General features: G+C 44.4%; 2 protein-coding genes and 2 long non-coding RNA genes across 7 annotated transcripts in view; 3 read left to right on the top strand and 1 right to left on the bottom strand.

The window, feature by feature from the left end:
- LOC108502798 overlaps positions 1-9,787 on the top strand; it is a 12,130-nt gene extending 2,343 nt beyond the window's left edge. The window contains exon 3 of the long non-coding RNA XR_001876629.1: positions 9,351-9,787. This is a non-coding gene — a long non-coding RNA (uncharacterized LOC108502798). The remainder of the gene's footprint in view (positions 1-9,350) is intronic.
- CDK1 (cyclin dependent kinase 1) lies at positions 2,097-10,681 on the bottom strand. Of its 3 annotated transcripts, none has more exons than XM_017826123.1 (8): positions 10,619-10,681; positions 9,801-9,851; positions 8,223-8,379; positions 6,991-7,114; positions 6,429-6,599; positions 5,724-5,887; positions 5,455-5,596; positions 2,097-2,436 (listed from the first exon to the last, which is right to left on the bottom strand). In XM_017826123.1, the coding sequence occupies exons 2-8, from the start codon at positions 9,835-9,837 to the stop codon at positions 2,323-2,325; spliced, it is 909 nt and encodes a 302-aa protein (XP_017681612.1). In that variant the 5' UTR covers positions 9,838-9,851; positions 10,619-10,681; the 3' UTR covers positions 2,097-2,322. The 3 variants fall into 3 exon arrangements, with proteins under 3 accessions (XP_017681612.1, XP_017681614.1, XP_017681613.1); XM_017826124.1 differs by lacking the exon at positions 10,619-10,681 and adding an exon at positions 10,468-10,612 and having other exon boundaries at positions 2,323-2,436; XM_017826125.1 differs by lacking the exon at positions 6,429-6,599.
- LOC108502797 lies at positions 9,864-14,533 on the top strand. Of its 2 annotated transcripts, none has more exons than XR_001876627.1 (3): positions 9,864-10,241; positions 12,040-13,379; positions 13,482-14,533. It is a non-coding gene; the product is annotated as an uncharacterized LOC108502797 (long non-coding RNA). The 2 variants fall into 2 exon arrangements; XR_001876628.1 differs by lacking the exon at positions 9,864-10,241 and adding an exon at positions 10,813-10,921.
- A 3,121-nt stretch (positions 14,534-17,654) lies between these two features.
- ANK3 (ankyrin 3, node of Ranvier (ankyrin G)) overlaps positions 17,655-18,782 on the top strand; it is a 362,370-nt gene continuing 361,242 nt past the window's right edge. Inside the window, exon 1 of the mRNA XM_017825985.1 lies at positions 17,655-17,748. Within this exon, the coding sequence (XP_017681474.1) occupies positions 17,677-17,748 (72 nt within the window). The 5' untranslated portion in view covers positions 17,655-17,676. The remainder of the gene's footprint in view (positions 17,749-18,782) is intronic.

Here is an 18,782-nt window from a genome sequence, read left to right on the forward strand (position 1 = left end):
ATGGCAATACCAAATTCTCACTGAAATTAATTACGTCTGAGGAAAATAAAAGCAGCTGAACTCGGTCTACAAGTACCTAGTAGGTGGTTGGCTGTTTGGAAAAAAAAAAAAAGCTTGCTTTGCAACTTAAAAAACCCCATCACCAAAGCCCTAATTTGATCCTGTGTAAAATCCTATTCTTGTGTATACCAAGCTTTTTCATCTACATTACTTCCTAATGGGATAGAGGACACACAAGTTAAGTAAAAAACCAAGGTAAGTTTATCATTGTCAGCTGGGGTTTTCCTGTGCTCTGGTAGAACACGTGATACTGAGCAGCCACGGCACCAGAGGAAATACTGAAAATAACATTACATTATGGAACCTTATTTTAAAGGTGAGCAGACCACTTTTAAATAAAGTAATTCCACCCCCAGTTCTTACAAGTTAGAAGAAAGCTCCTGCAATAGGTAGCAATAAATAGGTTTGCTGATGATCACCCAGGGGGTTAAACCCCACCACCCCCCCTCAATGTGCAAGGCACCACCAGTTTTTACCAGCATAAAATGGAATCTTAAATGGCCAAAACTTGAACATCACAAACCTTCCACATGCCAGGTCCAGCAGCAGGGCAGTTACAAAGAGTCAATGATGTATTTTTCCCTAAAGGGAGTGATCTGCCTCATTGACAACTTTGATAATGTTTTAGAGTGGAGCTGTTACAGGGAATCACGTCTCTGAGTATGGCATTTGCCACCTGATCTGACCTCAGGCACAGATGGACACTTATGTTCCTTCCCCCTTCCTATTTGCTTGGAGCACTATGAGTTCATTCAGAGCTACAATGTTACACCACCTGAGTAGACAAGGATTGCAGACTCTTCAAATTATTGTTTAAAAAGCAGCTTTCTTTAGAAACTTTAGTACTTTGGTTTGTTAGACAGGCTAAAGTGTTCACCATATGACATGAAATTGAGACAGACACCAGCTACATACAGAAGAAAAATCAGGCTTAACCAGTATTGCTAACAAAAAAATTAGTTTGCCTGTCCATTAGCTTCTGGTTTTTAGAGCACTGGCAGGTTCCCCTCTTTTCCACACACCAAGGTAACTAATTAGCACAGCAACACAATCCCTTGACCTGTAAAGCCCATATCAAGTCATTAAATTCAAAAGCAGACCAATTAGGTCCCTAATACTTGGCCTTAAAATTGCATCCTATCACTGGTGTTAACAGGGAAAAAAAAAATAAAAAAGTCAGCCATCACAACTTTCTTCCCCCTGCCTTCAATCAAGCAACTTTTTAAAGTAACATACAATCAACTATTAGCACATACATATTTGAACTTTTTACAGTACTCTCACCTGTTCAGTTAAATGCTGGGGAGCTTTAAAAAGCTCCTGTTGTAATTATGGGAATATATATTAAATATTATTATATATATTATAATTATGGGAAAGTCTATAGCCATTGTAGTATCTGAGTCTTTGATTGCAATTCCTTGCAGTCACGTTAAGTCAACATTTACTTGACTATTCCTATATGAAGACAGACTGGTTTCCAAATTTAAGTATAATCCAGGGGATTCTCTGATTCTCATTAAAGTAGAACTGCATTACTAGTAGCAGGTGGAAGGGGCCCTGTTGGGCAGTTATACATTTGCATAGATAGTCCATGTAAAATTTAAGATAACATACCTTTACTGGTCCAGGAGTTGGAAATATGCCAATTCACTAGTTCACATGCCAACATCTAGGTACATTCTTGGGCCTTCCAGAAAAGCAAGGGATTTTTCTTAAATACAGACTTGCAGCTGCCTTCAAAAACTCAAACCCTAAAATTAGTTTGGCCATTTACTTTACTGTAGTAAGCTGCAATTCTTCAACATCTCAAAGTACACATCCCTTGGCACATCAGTTGCCATGCTCAGGTCAAATTGGAACTGAAATCACACAGAAACAACTCAAACTTGACAAGAATTTCCTATCCTATCAAGAACAACAATGTAGTGTTAGCAGCTTTTCTTAGCCAAGTGGAACCTTACAAGTGCATTCCAAAGAAAACACGAGTCCTCTTGCAGAGCAACCATAGTCTGGAAATGAATTCAGTCCTTCACTGGGTTTAAAGCTTTATTTATAGAAAGATGACTGCATTAATTGCAGCAATATTTGCACTGTATTTGAACTCAGCACTGAAAGGTTAATATTTACATTTAGATAACACTTAAAACAAAACAAACTGAAAACAGCCACAGTTTTGGAGCAGAAAGACAAAAGATTACAGACTTAAGAGTGAAAGTAATCACAATTTTTTCATTGTGAATGATTTAGTCCAAAGGTCTGTTATTTCTTAATCAGACTAGCAGGAAGAGTGGATTTGTCCAAGTCATCAAAATATGGATGGTTCAAGGCCATTTTGCCAGAAATTCTTTTTGCAGGATCATAAATTAACATTTTCTGAAAGAAAAAAAAAGAAACACACTCCTTCAAGAAATGCAAACTAAAATCATGTCAAACAGGTAGGTATTACCATAATAATAATCATCAAGTAACCATAAAGACATTTTCCCTCTTTGTTCCATGATTTCTCACAGTTGGAGAGGTTATTTGCACCTACAAGTCAGTGGTAGGGCAGTAGCAGTGCATAACAGAATCACACATCCCCTCCCTGTTCAGTGACCAAGCCCTTCCCTGGATCTGGGTTCCACATGCACTGACTAAATCCAGAACCAGCATCAAGTGGCAATAATTATTTGTCTCACCTTCTTACTAAGGGAAATTAATAAGCTTTAGGCTGTTAAAGCCCCAAACATCTTATATTTGTTTCATTACTGACACTGAAGAAAGTGCTGTCAAATTGCTTTTACTCAGCTTGGTGAAGAACTTTACAGTTAATATACAAGAGAGTGATCACAGTTTCAAAATCCAAACAGGAAAGTAGATTACAAGCACATAGAACTGAAAAGAAGAGTTAAAACTTGAGTTTCTTTGCAATAAGTTATTTCAACTGAATACCTCAGTAAAGGGGATGAGAGAACAAAGAAGGGGTTTCATAGCCCCAGAACTTTCTAATTCAGGCAAAAACTTTGTTTTGCTAGCAGTTAAAAAAAAAAAAAGGCATCTACAGTTTATATCATACAAGGGGTCAAAAAAGGAATGAAGCATTCAGCACTTTTCTACTAGACCCAAAACTAGCAAAGTCTCTGCAAAGTCTTTGTCTCCTTAATAAAGGACAGCCCATTTCAAAAATTTAAGTAATCAGGATTCTACCAGCTGCCTCTCCCTCATCCCCACAAATTTGTCTTCCAGAACAAAACTTAACCAGTATTACTCTGCCCAGTATCCAGTCTTGACATTTAACTATCTTTACACTTCTTCCTACAGGGACCCTTCCAAGTCGATTTAAGCCTCTGAATTTGCATTTATATTCTCTGAACCTCTGCCAAACACCACTCTGCCTCTAGATTTAACCTTGCAGGTCCAGTTTTACCTTGTGACAGGTTCCCATTAGCTGTAACCCAGAACAGTGTCCTATAGTAAATACTGATATCAAAGGGTCCCTTAAAATCCACTCAAAGAGGCAAATTTCTCTGTAAAACGGATGGTGTGACACTGAGACTACAGCACTTCAGCTGCTGGATTAAGTCACAATTTCTTCCCTGAGCAGTCTGGAACGTTTTTTCTGGAAAGTTTTTTCTGGAATCTATTGTCTGTTCAAAGCTTTTGATGACAGCAATTAAGTACTTTCAAATGCTGGCCACAGAAATCATTTAGCTTATGAAGGTCTTAAATTTCCAACCTCACTCGAGCAACTTGAATTACACATTTTTGTGTTAAGACATTTTCAAAGACAGCTACTTTACATACTAATTATTTACATGTGTTCTGTTACTGCTTCAGGCTTAAAAGTGCCATAGGAAACAAAGGGATTCCCATCAGGAATACCACTGTCACCAAGCATTATTAGCAAACTAAAATATAAACATTTATTGAATTAAGGCAAAACTGTACAAGATCTTAGAGAATTTTACATGCTTTGAGACTAGCATTGAGGTTTTTTGCCTTTACTCACAGCAACCCAAAACATTGGTTTTACATAGTGAAGCCACACCTAAGCTCAGATGAGTGCTTAGCAGGTCAGTTTAAGTGTATGGACAAGATTCTCTTGCCAATCAAACAATTTATTTTAGTTTGTAAATACAATCAGTAACAATTCTATTTCAAACTGATTTAATAATGATGCTGTCAGTGGTCATGGGGGAAATGTGTCAGCCTAAGTCACTTATCTGTATAAGACAATTCTGCTGCAACATTTAGAGTTTCCCAAGACAACTACATCTTTAACAAACGTTCAGGTTGTCAATGTAAATTGTGGCTCTGTTCACACACATCTCAAAAAAACACCAAACCAAAAAACAAAAAAAAAAAACCAGAACTGAGAAACTGTGGTCATTTGAGCTTCTTGGACAACACTCCTTCATTCAGAGTATTTTGCCACAGCCATACCAATATGGTTAAAAAGTAATTTGTGACTGCTTAAAACCATGAGCCACATGCACAGGTAATGGCTGTACAAGGCTGCCCCTGTACCAAGGTGGTGCTGAAGTGTCAGCTTATCTTACACACAGAGCACCCACCCCACAACCCACAGGTAAGACTGCACTGTGTAAATGCAGCTTTAGAACAGCCAAAGGACAACCAAGATACATTATTACACTTCAGTATATCCAAGAGCACACCTAAGTTGTGACCTAAATTAGTCCACAGTGGCAGCACAGAGGCTGGGAGAGCACTAAATGGAAAAACCTGATGAAGAGCTTATCAATTAAAAGCCTGGTGTGGTAGTTTAACTGCATGGCCACAGAACTAAAGGAAACTCACACTTGACACAAAATATATCAATTAAAAGTTAATACACCACAGCCAAAAATCTTTAACTCAAAATTTAAAGGCAATTGAGACAGACATTACAGACAGACAAACTAAGTCTCTGGTCTCACAGCTAATCAATACATTCAGCTGCTTCCCTCACTGTTTATTCAGTTAAGACCATCACAGAAGTTAAATCAAGATGAGCCCACCAAGATTAATCCATATGCTACCATAAAAAACATTTCCAACTGGATCAGCAGACATACAGCCACATCACAGTTCGTGCTGGCAGCGGCAAGGTGATAGTTTATGGGCAGAAGCCTTCACTTTAGATCTGGTTGTAAAAGCTCATCCTCACTGTCAAGTTGTACCTGGCTTATTAGTATAAAAAAGCTGAGGCATAACTTGTTAATGTGAAAAGTAGTCTGGTATTATTTATGAAAGGAGTGAATGTCACACAAGGTGTCAGTTCTACAAGAATGAAAGCTCACCCCACTGCTGATAATTTCAAGATCTCCATATCTCCCTTCTGGCCACAGCTGGTAAGTGTAGCTTTCTGTTTTCTGCCCCTTTCGGTTCAGCAGTTTAAGAAAGAATACTTACAGCCAGCAGATCAAGTCCATCTTTATCCAAGTTTTTGACATGTGTTTCAAGGCTGACAGGTTTCCATTTTGGGAACGTGTTCTTATAGTCTTGCAGGGATTCCACATCAGGCCATACCTCATTGTTGGGGGTCCCTAAAGCTCTGTGCAGGCATAAGCAGAACATTAAGCAGTTTAGTCTGAAATGTGTATGCATGACTATGCTTTTAATGAGCACACGACTGTTGTGTGGTGCCACACAGGTAGCAGGGAAGGTTCAGCCTAACATACCTGAAGATTCTGAAGATCTGGTCAATCTCTGAATCCCCATGGAAAAGTGGCTTTTTAGTTGCTAGCTCAGCAAATATGGTACCTATGCTCCATATATCTACAGGAGTAGAGTAACGAACAGATCCCAGCAACACCTCTGGAGACCGGTACCACAGTGTCACTACCTATTGAACAAGGCAAGTTGTTTAAGTTTGTAAAACCAGGTCTCCTCCTTGACAGCAAGCACAACAGTTCATCTGTTACTAAGCAGCATTCTCAGCTTCTTTGCTTAAAATAATAGCTGGTGCTAGAAGTTTTAGTGAAAATACTAGTTTAAAACTGAATTTGTAGACAAACAAGTTCCATTGCAGTAGTTTCTGCTGCAATCCAAGCAGTTGCCTACACTACTTCCCAAAGGGCAGGAAGCCTTTAGCACCCATCCAGTAAAACCCTCAGACTTGAGTGCTTTGTGAAGCAAAAATGCCCTTATGAGACAGTGAGCAACAAGTTCCAGCCCATCTAAATCACTATCAAGGTAATAGTGGGATTCGTAAGATGCTTTGGAACTTCAGAATAAAACCACAGTCAAAGAGGTGGAAAACTGTTTTGGAAAACCAAAACATAACTTTTTGATTGTTCTGTTACAACTTCAAAACATGCATGATTCTTTTTTAGTAGTAATCTAGTGAGCACTGTGCAAACCACCAAAAGTATGTTCCAACTCACTTCATGAGTGTAGACCCGCACTGGAATTCCAAAGGCTCGAGCCAACCCAAAGTCCGCCAGTTTAATCACCCCCTTGTCATCTATTAAGAGATTCTGAGGTTTCAGGTCTCTGTGCAGAACTCTCCTTGAGTGGCAAAAGACAATACCTTGCAAGATTTGGTACAGGTAACTCTAGAAAGGATGAAGTGGGAGGAAAAAACCAAAGGAGTTACCTTTAGTATACCTCAGTGTCTGCAACACAAAGGTGTTCCCTTACATTAGCTCACCCCACAATATTAGGAAATAGAGATCCAAAGCATTGCAGATAGAGTTAATATCAACCAAAAAGCCACACAATTTATTTTTTAAGATTAGTTTAAGGCAGTTTAATCTCAGTAATTAAAAGAATTTGAAGTGGCATTTAAGAGCAAAACTCACATTTCAGCTTATTATCCACAGCTGCTTATTTAACCTTTCATTTCTCCTCAAGGAGTTAATTATACCGAAAATAAGAGCTGCTTATAGCTTACTAGGTTATCCCTAGATTAATTTCCCTCCTATATTAAGAAATTGTCCTCATTACCTTAACAAGGGAACGCTCCAAATATTGGCCAGATGGAATACTATCCAAATACTTCTTCAGATCCATGGAAAGGAATTCAAAGACAAGGTACAGTCTTGAATCCTGCATAAGAACATCCTGAAGACTAAAAATTGAGTATACAATTAACTCCACTGCAAAATGCATGGACTCAGTTACATTTCCCCTCTCAACAGGGATACAGACATTTCCAGGTCTTCATTATGGAAGTCTTAAAAGTTTTCAAACATCAGCAGACTTAGTGAGTTATACTGTTATCTGGAAAATTAAGTGTATCTGAAAGAGTGTCACTGAGATAAATACCTATATGCTTCCTCTTAAACTTATGTTCCCTCATATCAGACACAGGAAGCCTGGGGAAAAAAATACTGTTGCCTTTAAAAACAAACAAACACCTGTGGGTGTTGATGCCTGACTTCTCTTTGAAGCTGGCTTATTACAGCAGAGCCTGATTACTAGGAGGGTTTAAGGGAACATTACAGTAGGAACCTAGTAGACACAGCAGGATTTGCACACATTTCTAAGTATCTCCTTCATCCTTATTAGAGTTTAAGGTTTCCTAAACCCAAGCATACATACATTGAGACACTACCTGGCTGCAACTTGGCCAGTTTTAATGCACAGTCAAGATCAAGTATTTTGCTACATCAAAGAGCAAGCAAATATTTTGTGGGGAAGACAATAGCTGCAATTAATTTCCACATGTCAAGTAGTCACTGACGGAAGTGACTACAAGTAGTCACTTGTAGCTCAGATGTGCCAGCTATGACAGCACCATACACAACACATAAATTCCTGCTACAGAACAGCGGGGAGGAGATTGATGACAGAGGCTCACTTAAGAACACTCAAGTCAAATGCTCTATTCCAAGGCAGCAAATTAAATTTTGAGACTGCCTAAAGTAACAGCTTCAGCCAGTTTTCGTGAAGGATGCTGCATCCATTCTCACAATAACCTCCCTGAAGATAGAATTTACATAAATTTCTAAATCAGCAAAAATTTGTTAGATTCCTTGAATGGTGAGAGGCAGCATGAGGAAGGCTTAATTAAAAAACTGGTGTAATAATGGGATTTGGGAATTTAACAATTTGCTGCAAAACATACTGTATTAAGCAAAGTGGTTCTCACCTCACTAAAACAGTGGGAAAATAATTTATTATCTGAAGGGACCTAGTGCCCTTCAAAGTTTAGCTAAATACCAGTATATGCATACCAGACTATATTGGGATGATTCAGCTCTTTTAATAAAGAAATTTCTCGGATAGCAGTACTTGGAACACCTTCCTCCTCACTTTCTAGACGTATTTTCTTCATTGCAACCACCTGGCCTGTGGTTTTGTGACGACCTTTATACACAACACCATAGGTACCTGAACAAAAAGACAGTGAAACACATATAGGAAGTACCAGCTTCAGGTACAGATAAGTCATTGCAAATATGAACTGCTAACATAGGCAAAGTCCTTGCAAATCACAGAATATGCTGAGTTGAAAGGGACCCACAAGGACCATCAAGTCCAACTCTTAGCCCTGATTTGATTATGACCTACTGTTTAACTCTGGCAGTTTACCAAGCAATAGTTCTGTTTGTTTAAAGCATGCCACCCACTAACTGTCAGGGTACTTAGCAGCCTGAGCATGAAAGGTGAATATTTGGAAGATGCAGTTGTAAAATCAAATACTATTTGAGTTTTGTGTTGATTAACTTCCAGGCAAGATCACAATACTGCCTCATCCCCAAGGGGTTATGATTTTGCCAATGATAGATCATATTAAAACTCTGAAGGTTTAGCTGCAAATAAAAGTACTGCTCCTTCTGCAATCTAAGATCAAACCATCCATGGGTCTGATCTATAGAAATACCTCTGGCTCAATCCTCCATGTAGGGGAGAAGGTAGTGCTGTGGGTCTCAGCAGAAGCTAAAACTGGAACCACTATTAAATCTCAAATCAATCCATTTTAATCATCAGTGTTCACAGAAGTAGAACCCTCAAACCAAGACAGTATAAACCTTCTCTTTTTACCCTTCTTGAAGCATTAATCCCTCACATGAAGCTCAGACTAGTTTCTTTCAAAGATTCATGCACAAGGCTTCGGTTACAAAGCTTTGTTTGCAAGATCTAAGCACACGCATTTTGCAATTATCTCAGAACACATTCTCAGAGCAACATACTTCAAATTCTCAAGTCTACATAGGATTAAAGCATTATAAAACACCCTGACGTCTACAGTTAACATCGGTTGGATTTCCAGTAAAAGGGGGCTATGACTAACATCTGCATTGAAGCCATTTTCTTAGTGCCTCACAGTAAATTAACTGTTAAAATTCACTTCTCCACAGAGGTTTACACTCTGCACTTTCCCTTGACAACCACAGTGCTTGGATATAATCAAAGCGGGATAATCCACAAAACCTACTCCCTACCAGCAGCTCCAAGCAAAAGTATGCCATGTAGCATAACTTCAGGAACAACTGGTAAGTTTATATATGCAGGAACAGGGGAGCTTCCTGAATTGTAAAGCTGGTTTCAGGACTCAGAACATATTCCCCCCCCTCCCGCCCCCGGAAGAATATTAATTACACCATCAGCGTGAAGGCAGGCACTCTCAAAAGAAGGGCTGGCTGAAAGCTTTTACATATAGAAATAATTACCATAGAAAGCCACAGCCTTATTTAGCCAGATAGTTGAATCTCAGTGGTTCCTTTAATAGCCAAAGTGCACAGAGCTTCCGTGACACCCGACAGCTCAAATTGTGGAGTGTTAGAAGTCTCACTGTTCCCCATACTTACCTTCCCCAATCTTCTCTATTTTTGTGTAATCGTCCATTGCTGTGGATATCCCTGAAATGAACGGGAAAAGGAAACAGCAAATGAGGGTGAACAGTTGCTGTCCTGACCACAGCCAAGTCGCTGGAACTGTGCCAGGTCTTTGGAAGCTCGTTAGTTCTTGCTAATTAAGGTGCAATGTGAAACACTGTTCTCCTCAAACAAACACCAGGGTTTTGAGTTCAAACTAGAAAACCTACATCCCGAAGTGCGAGCGGGCACCAACTCAAAGGAGAAAGATATTTTTGTGTGCGTGTGAAGAAGAAAACTCCTGCACGGAATTGAAAAAAACACGCGCCGCCCACCAGTTTTACGTGGTTACTCACTCGCAGGAACCCTCCTATGTAAAAATCGCGGGGTTCTGTGCCAGCCGTGCCAGGGAACACCGGTCCCGTGTGTCAGGGGGTAAGTGCAGAGCACAGCCGGGGCCGGCCCTTCACACCTCCTGCTCCGGACCCGCTCCGCCGGGCACGGCGGGGCTTCGGCACCGAGGTCAGAGGGGTTACGAGGTACTGGCCGAGTCACCTACGGCTGCAGGAGGCCGCCGAGCTCCGGCTGGGGCGAGCAGCGCCCGCTCGCCGCTCAGGGCCCCCCCCTCCCCGGTCCGACCCAACCCCCGCCCCGCTCTCACCCGGCCCAGCAGCCCCGGGGCGCTCCGCCGCTGCCTGCCCGGTTGCCCTGGGCCAGGAAGGCGCGGGTGTCCGCGGTGTGAGCCCGGGGTTGCCCCGGCCGGGTCGGGAGCGCGCAGCCCCGTCCCGTCCCGTCCCCTCCTCTCCCCTCACCTGCGGAGCCGCCGCGCGCTGCACGAGCCGCCGCACAGGGACGGGCGCGAGCGGGCAGGGGGCGGGGCCGCGCCGCATTCGAACCGTCCGCCCGCCGCGCTCCGCCAATGGCGCCGCGCCGCCACCGTTCAAACCGACCAATCGGCGCGCCCCGCGCCAAAGCGAGGCCGCAAGGGCGGCTTTCGGCCGCTGCTGGGGGGAAAAGAAGAAAAATCGGGCGCGGCCGGGCGCGGCAAACTAAGGATGTGTCGGGCGCTCCCTTGGTTCGCGAGGCACACTGACGGCGCGGGCGGGCGGTTCAAAGTAGGCCGAAGCCCCGTTGCCCCCCGGGCGGGGACACGGGGGAGCTGGGACGGCGCGAAGGGTCGGACTGGTCCCAGTCACACAATTACAAGCATAGGGCAGGCTGGGAGGGATCGCGTGGGTCATCTGGTCCCACCTCCCTGCTCTAGCAGGGTCATTCCAGAGCACACAGCACAGGATTGTGTCCAGCCAATTCTGCAGTATCTCCAGGGAGAGAGACGCCACAGCCTCTCTGGGCAATCTGCTCCAGTGCTCGGTCACTGCACAGTAAGGAAGTTCTTCCTCATGTTCAGGTGGGACATCAGTTTCTGCCGTTGCTTCGTGTCCTGTTGCTGGGAACCACCAAGCAGAGCCTGCTACATCCTCCCAGCAACATCCTCCAAGCATCCCATCTTCATACACTGATACAGTTGATGAGGTCCCCTCTCAGTTGTCTCTTCTTGAGGCTGAACAGGCCCAGCTCCCTCAGTCTTTTTTCTCGAGAGAGATTCTCCAGTCCCTTGATCAACTTTGTAGCTCCCTGCTGGACCCTGATTGCTGCTGGAATAACGCATTGGGCTGTTGGCATGGTCTGGGGAGCGTAATCGTGTTTGGACCAGGCTAAGCTTTGGCTGCAGCTGCTCCTTTTAATCAAGTCTGTTACATTTGGATGCCATGGCCGGCCAGAGCATAAATTCATTATTTCTGGCTGCACGGGTGCTGATCTGTGAAGTGCTGCTGTGGCCTTTCAAGCTGCTTTTAAAGCATAGGCATTAATAAAAGGTCACTGGATAACTTAATTCCCCAAAAGCCGGGACATATGTCTGTAGGGAAATTAAAGTTCTGTATCCCTGCTCCCCGATTAGGGACAATTAGTCCCTGTGCTATCACAGCTTCTGAAAGAAGGGTTGGGGACATAACTGGAGAGGCACCTGGGGGTTCTGCTCAGGGAGTGCTCTGCCAGCTGTGACCTCCCTCCATTGGTACCCAGGGAAATAGTACTGCACTACATATGTATTAAAGAAAAGCCGGGGAAAACACTATTCCAAACATTACAAAACTGTGTTACTGAGAAACTTAAACGCTAAATAGATTAGCAAAGTTAATGTGCTTCTAGTTTTATAGGTCTTTCCCTACAGGACAGTTGCACTGTGGATTCTGTGATGCTGCTGACCCACTCTGGCACCCGGTTCCCATCAGCACTGACAGTCCTGGGCCAACACTCTCCTGTGGAAACCTGCAGTCCCTGCAGGAGTGAGACACAGGCACCACTCCACACTGCTAATGTATCTGCATTTTTTAATTACTTCATTGTACTGGTTTACATCCTTCTTGAAAGATGGCTTTGTTGCTTGTCTCAAATGTAAGCAGGGCAGGCTGCTGCTGCAAAAAATATTCAGCTTCTCCCTTAAAGCATTTCTTTGGGAGGGTGATTCCAGCAGGCAGGAATATAGTTTATATTCTGTTTATAGTACACTTCCTACTTCTCACCCCTACCCCATGGCAAAGGCGAGAGGCAGCTTGTCCAGCTCCTCCTCCTGAGCATGTTTTGGGGTAAAGCCCCTCCACTTTCCCTTCCCTTCTGCAAATTTTTGCCTCATATGGTGCCCACGCTTGCATGTTTCTGTTTACCTTGAATCATGTATTCCCACCACTTGCTGAGGATTTTACCTGCCTAGAACAGGGCTTTTGTATCTCTGGCAAATTCCATATGGAAGCATGGCCTCACATCTCGTGCGGTTTGTAGAGAAAGGGCCCAACATGCTCTGCCCTGTACAGTCACAGAGAATCTCTTCCCTCTGTGTGTAACAAGTCCAGTGCAGCCAGGACAGGCTGGGATCAGCAGTGCACGTGGATCATCTGCACAGCTCAGGCAGAGTGTGGGACATGTCCCTCAGGCCTGGCTCTGCACCCAGCAGTGCCATCAGGGTGCTCTGCAGCTTTGGGGGAATTGCTTTCTATAGCCAGCACAGGACTGGAGCTACTGCTGCTGGACTAGTCCTTGTCCAGGGACCTTAGGAAGGTGACCAAAGTCCACCTTTTCCTTCAGAGAAAAAAAAAAATGTCTGGGAAATCCCAGACATATGGTAACCCTAGTTAATTTGGTGGGATCGTGGTGGTGTTGCAGTATCATGAATATTCAGTACTATAAATTGGTATGTTATATTAAGATATATACAGATTCTATTTATATGTGAAACATACTGTGCCTGAAAGTACTGAATACACTGATCTGAATTTCCTTGAAAGTGACATCTTTTTTCTATTTTTAACCAGCTTCAGTTTAAATATATGCAGATGTTTCTTAGTTGTACTCAGACTGTTGTTTCTGTTGAGCTCTGAGTGGGGAAGACCAGGGGGCACCAGAAGGAAAGCTGGCTGAAGGAGAACAGCTCTCTTACTGAGGAGCCTGATAACCTTACTTCTATTTCACACGTGAGGAGACTCCAAGCTACCTTGCTTATGAGGCAGAGTGCATGTAAGTACAAGCCTGTCATGGCATTAATTTGTCAAATATCAGTCTGACAGTTCTGCTTACTCTGCGTTTTCCTCCCTCCCGCTGCTCTCTGTATATCTTTAGGATACAAACCACGTCTCCTTTCTGACTGGATAGTGCTTATCCCTCTTGATCATTGCTTTGGACGTGGCAGGAGCTGATCATACTGCTTGAGACAAGCCATACAACTACATTTGTAGTGACTTTTGCGTTGGAAGGGATTTGCTGTTCTGCTCGAAGGAACAGTAGCAGTGAACCTGCTGACACGGATGGAGGCAGATGGATGTGGGAATCCCTAGGACTGCTGCTCCTCTTTACAGCACAAACCTGGGTCATCCAAGCGCAAAAACAAGGAAAAACTGGTGAACGAGGTGAACAAGCAAAGGAATCTAGGTCTACCTTGACAACGGGATATTAAATTAATTTTCTTGATATAAATGACCAAGGGGTACATGTATTGAAACCTATTTGGCATCCAGAACTTCCCCTTGCTTGAACTGCAGCGCTGCTTGTGCAAGGCACACAGGATCAGACCGACAATGCCGAGCTCGGATTATAGTATTACAGTTGTATTCATGGCTAAGAACCCAGTGTAATACTCTGAACAACTCCTTCTCTGCTGAGCAGAGGGCAGCTGCAAGAGTCAATATCGTCTTGTCTTTTGTATTTTAATTATATTCTCCTCAGCAACAAAATCACTGTAAGGAAGAGAGAAAGTGTATTCTGTCTTTTACATAATGATGCGACTAAAAAAAGGTCAACTGGTTGGTGAATACTAATGAGGGTATCTAAAATGGGTTGTGTTCACTGTGCTCAAAAGCAGATAAATACAAACATTGATTGGCTTCTTTTAACGTTTATTAAAAACCAAAGATGCTTTTGTTAGTATGGCAAATGCAAAAGTACTGTAGGAAAAATGTAATAGCTTTTAGGAATGCAAGATAATGTCAGAGGGATAATAGTCTTTAACGTATATCTCAGGTGATACATTTAACCCATTAAATCTCTTGTTATGCAGGACAGTTCCCACCGTCATGAAACACAGAGAGCTCCTCTGCTGCTCTTGTTCTGTATTAGTATTTTGACAAGATGCCAGAAGGCAAAAAGCTCCTGAGAACTGTTTGAAAATAGAGCAAAAGAATGGAAGTTGCTAAGAAAAAAGAATTAAATTATCAATGTCTCCTGAAAGCATGAATATAAATATTTTAAATGCATTTAAAGCACTTGAATTTAGGTTGAAATTATCTTTAAGTATTTTTTTTCTAATATGCACCAAACCACTTTATCTAAAAACCCCGAATATTGATATGATTGCAATAATGAAAATATCATAAACCACCCCTTCATTTCAAGCAATGAGATTGTAGATAGAAGGAGCTGTCACTGTGGTGGTTATTAATGGATTTGTATCTTCCTGGAGGAAAGCTCGACTGAATTTGCAGTCAGGGGAAGTGTTACCATGAACTTTGCAGCAGCACCCAAAGCAGAACAAGCAGAGGGTGTGGAGCGGCAAGGACCTTGTGGGAAGGAGTGGAGGGATGCACAGAGTCCCTGCTGAGCTAATTGGGGGTGGCTTCCAGTGGTTGAAACGTGTGTGACTGCTGGATGTAAAGACTGAAGCCTCCCCCCAGCTCTGACTTTGCCAAACTCCTGTCCCACAGGGGGGAACACTTCACTGTCACTGCAGATCTTCCTTCACCGTGGGACTCACAGCAGGTTTCATACAAACCTCTAGAGAAATACCTACAAATACCCAACCTGGATTTGATTTTAATAATTGTAATTAAACAAGCAAGGTGAACAGGGCACATATATCAAAACAGCGGGAAAGTAAAAAGGGGGGGGAAAGTGCCTTTTGTTTCTCTAGAACATCTGGGCAAAAAGCCAGGCTCCACCAAAGTCATTGGCAAAACTCCCATTAACTTCAGTTGGGCAAAGCTTTCACTCCTGACCCCGGCAAAACTAACTGTAGGAAAAGGTGGCTGGTTCCTTATTTAAGTTTTTGCATTTCATTTGGCTTACAATCCAAGAAGAAAAATGGCAGAACCAAATAAACTGCTTTTGAACTGGTGTTTGGACGCATGAGAGCAGGAGAAGTGCATTCAGAGTTACATTTGGAGCTCTCTCAGCCCGGATGCAGGTGAGAAATTCCTAGTGGCTGGAGGAGGTTGTTTTTGAGGTAGGTGTGGAGGGCTGGATAGCATATCCCTGCAGGGAATGTGGCAACCACAAGTCCCAATCCCCGAGGCCGAGTACAAATGTCAGGCCCTGTCAGTATGGCAATATAACTCTATCAGCAACCTTCCTCACATGGATACAGTTATACCAAAAATCTGTTTCCTGGTATAGCTGTTTCATTTCTATACAACTTTACTCTTATTTTCCACTTGCCTCAGGTTTTACCTGTTTATCCTTTTTTGTCTTACAACAACCACCTGTTACTGTGCTTGATCAGATCAAATGCACTGCAACAGCACATTTAAATTCTAAACTTCTGTCAGGGAAGCCTGAATTGAAACCTTTCCTGAAGTAAGGGAAGTTAACTTTTCCTTCCCTCCAGGTATCATTCCAGCTGCCAAAAGAGAAGCTATAGTCTTTCAGGTGGGAGTGTAAATGAGACAAGTGAGGTATGTAAGCCTGTGGAAATGAAATCTGGATTTACATGTACACATTACACTTGAATTTGTTTAAAAATTCCTCTTCCCATTAATTGTAAGAGCAGACTTAAAACACACTTTTCGTTTCAAGTAAAAAATTAATTTTTTTTCCTTAAGGTGCTATTTTCTTTTACAATCTTCAAATTCCATTTAAGTCTTTATAATTTTCCTCCCCAAAGAGTGATGGAAGGTGGTATGCAGTGATGGTGTGGTACAGGAGTTGTATAAAAATAGTGTGTGACCCAGCCACAGAGCTGCTAATTGCCACTGCTCATCAGTGAACATGACCAGCCTTGCTTCACGCTTGCTTTTTGCTATCGTGATCCTTTTTTCCCTGAGTGGGCTGAGGAAATGAGTCACATCCAAAACAAGAGGGATAAAAACATTCTGAGGAATTACCTTCTCCATACAGCCAAGGCCTTTGGTTAAATATTTTTATTTGGCTCTATACACAAAGAAAAAAGTTTACACATTAGAGAGGGAGTGATAAGCAATTAGTTACACAGTATCTAAGGATGTATAAACACCTATAGACAGTTTATACAGCTGGGGAGGTGCTTTGTAAATTGCACGTACAGCACTAAGGCCTATGACAGGATAAGTAACTGGATTAAGCTGTTATCAGCAATATTTCTGGGTAAATTAGTGCTTAATAGCATTTTTTTGTGTGTTTCACCACTGCTAATGGGCAAATCAAGTTCTAATTAAAACAGGAAAATAGGCTGATGCACCAAAACAGATCTGTGAGAGGGAAGGAAAAGTAAGGTGATGGGATAAAGTAATTTAAGTCAAAACTAACCCATCTTAATTGGTTTTACAACACTTTCACAATTTCAAGCGCTGTGATAAAACACCCTTTACTGAGATTGATTAAAGTGTTTTTTTAAACTAAGAAAAAGTACAATCAGAATTAATTGCTGGTTTGGCCAACACAGTAGTTAACGTGTGATGTTTGCACAGCCCTCAGCTGGGGCTGGGGGAGAAAATCGGGCACTGACTCACGCCCAGGCTCAGGGAGTATCAGCTAATCGCTATCCACGGGAGCAGCTCCCTGTGTCCATCCTCCCGCTGCTCCACACGTGTGAGCGATTTTGAATTTGCATTGCAGTAAACACACTACACCTGTAGTACTCGTGATGGAAGGCCAGCGGGAAGCCTTTAACTGCGGCACGGAATTCTCAGGCGCCCAGTAAGAGGACTGGGTCGGCTTCTCTAGTTTTGTTTAACAAACTTCAGCTGCGCTCCCCGCCCCGCATCCTCCGCGGGCAGAGCGGAGCGGCCGCGGCCGCCCGTAGCCCGCCGTGTCCAGGTGAGCCGCGGGGCAGGTGTCTGGGGGGGCTCCCCGGCCCTCTGGAGCCCTCCGGTAGCAGCCGCCCTCCCGGTTTTCCAGCGGGGCGGACCTCGAGGCGCTGCCCCCGCCTTGTGGCACCTCCGGAGCTCCCGGCTCCAGCCGCAGGGCGGGACGGGGCCGAGCGCGCCCGGCCCGCCGCGGGAGGAGCGGCCCCGCTGGGATCGGCTCCACCTGCGGGGGCGGCGGCGGAGCGGGACAGGACCGCCCGCCGGTGGGGGCGAGCCCGGGACGGCTGGGAGAGGTGAGGAGCGGAGCTCGGGAGCGCTGCAACATGGCCTCCTCCTCCTCTTCCTCCAACTCCTCCTCCTCCTCGCGTCCCGCGGGACGGGCCGGCAGGGACCAGGTGAGTGCGCAGCCCTCGGGCGGGGGGACAGCGGGGGCGCGGTGCCGGCAGCTCCTTTTGCTTTCCTTCCTTTTCTCTCCCTCCTCCTCCTCCTCGCCGCTCCCGGGCTGCGAGCGGCGGCCCCGACGGCGGCCCGTCTGGAGGGGAGCGGGGCGGCTCTGCCCCCCGGCCCCAGGGCTGGAGCCAGGAGCGCCTTTCCCAGCCCCTGCTCGGCCGGGGGAGCCGCGCTGCTCTGCCCCTCCCGATGGCAGAAACGTCTCCCAAAACAACGCGCGACCCCGCGCTAACACCTCCCCTCCGTGCCGGGAACGAGGCGGTTCGAGGTGCGTGGCATGCGCTTCGCGTGTCTGCCCTGCGGGTGTTTCACACCTCGGTCGTGAAGCAGCGATGTGCTCGCGGGACGGAGGCTGAGGCTCCGCCGTGCCTGCCTGGCACCGCACCCGGGTGTGCGGGTCGCTGCTGGGCGCGGTGAGGGCTCACACCTGGGCACTCGTGGGGCTGCGAAGGGGCGTCCGCAGCAAACCACCTTCGGCGTCGCTTTCGCCTGCAGCAGGGCGGGTACGGAGAAGATGCTGTTGAAGGCTTCATTTCACCACGGCACAAGCGGCCACAGGAGTTGTTTTTCTCCCTGGTCCTCCCTCCCCTGCCGTGGTTAGACCTAGGCCACAGGGTCAGGTGAAGGAGCTTTGCTGCCATGGTCTGTGTCCCGTAGGTATTTGATGTGACCTCTCTGTTTATTGCTCTCACAAATGCTGCCTTGTGTGAGGAGGGAGCCGACTGATCCGGCATTCTTCCCGCTGAACACAAATGGCATAATCCATTTTAACTGTGAAGACTTGTGTTCTCAGGGCAAAGAAAGAGCACATTTTGGTCTATTACACGATGCCCAACCAGCAAAATGACACTTCTCTCAGTAGAAGTAAGTTTTGGGAATAGGGATTGGGAAAGTATGATAACTGAATTACCTTTTTTTTTCTTCTTTCTTTTTTTCTTTTTTTTTTTTTTTTTTTTTTTTGGGTTTTTTCCCCAAATTT

The sequence above is a fragment of the Lepidothrix coronata genome, unplaced genomic scaffold (genome assembly GCF_001604755.1).
Source record: "Lepidothrix coronata isolate B3197 unplaced genomic scaffold, Lepidothrix_coronata-1.0 Scaffold124, whole genome shotgun sequence".
NCBI classification, from domain to species: Eukaryota; Metazoa; Chordata; class Aves; order Passeriformes; family Pipridae; genus Lepidothrix; species Lepidothrix coronata.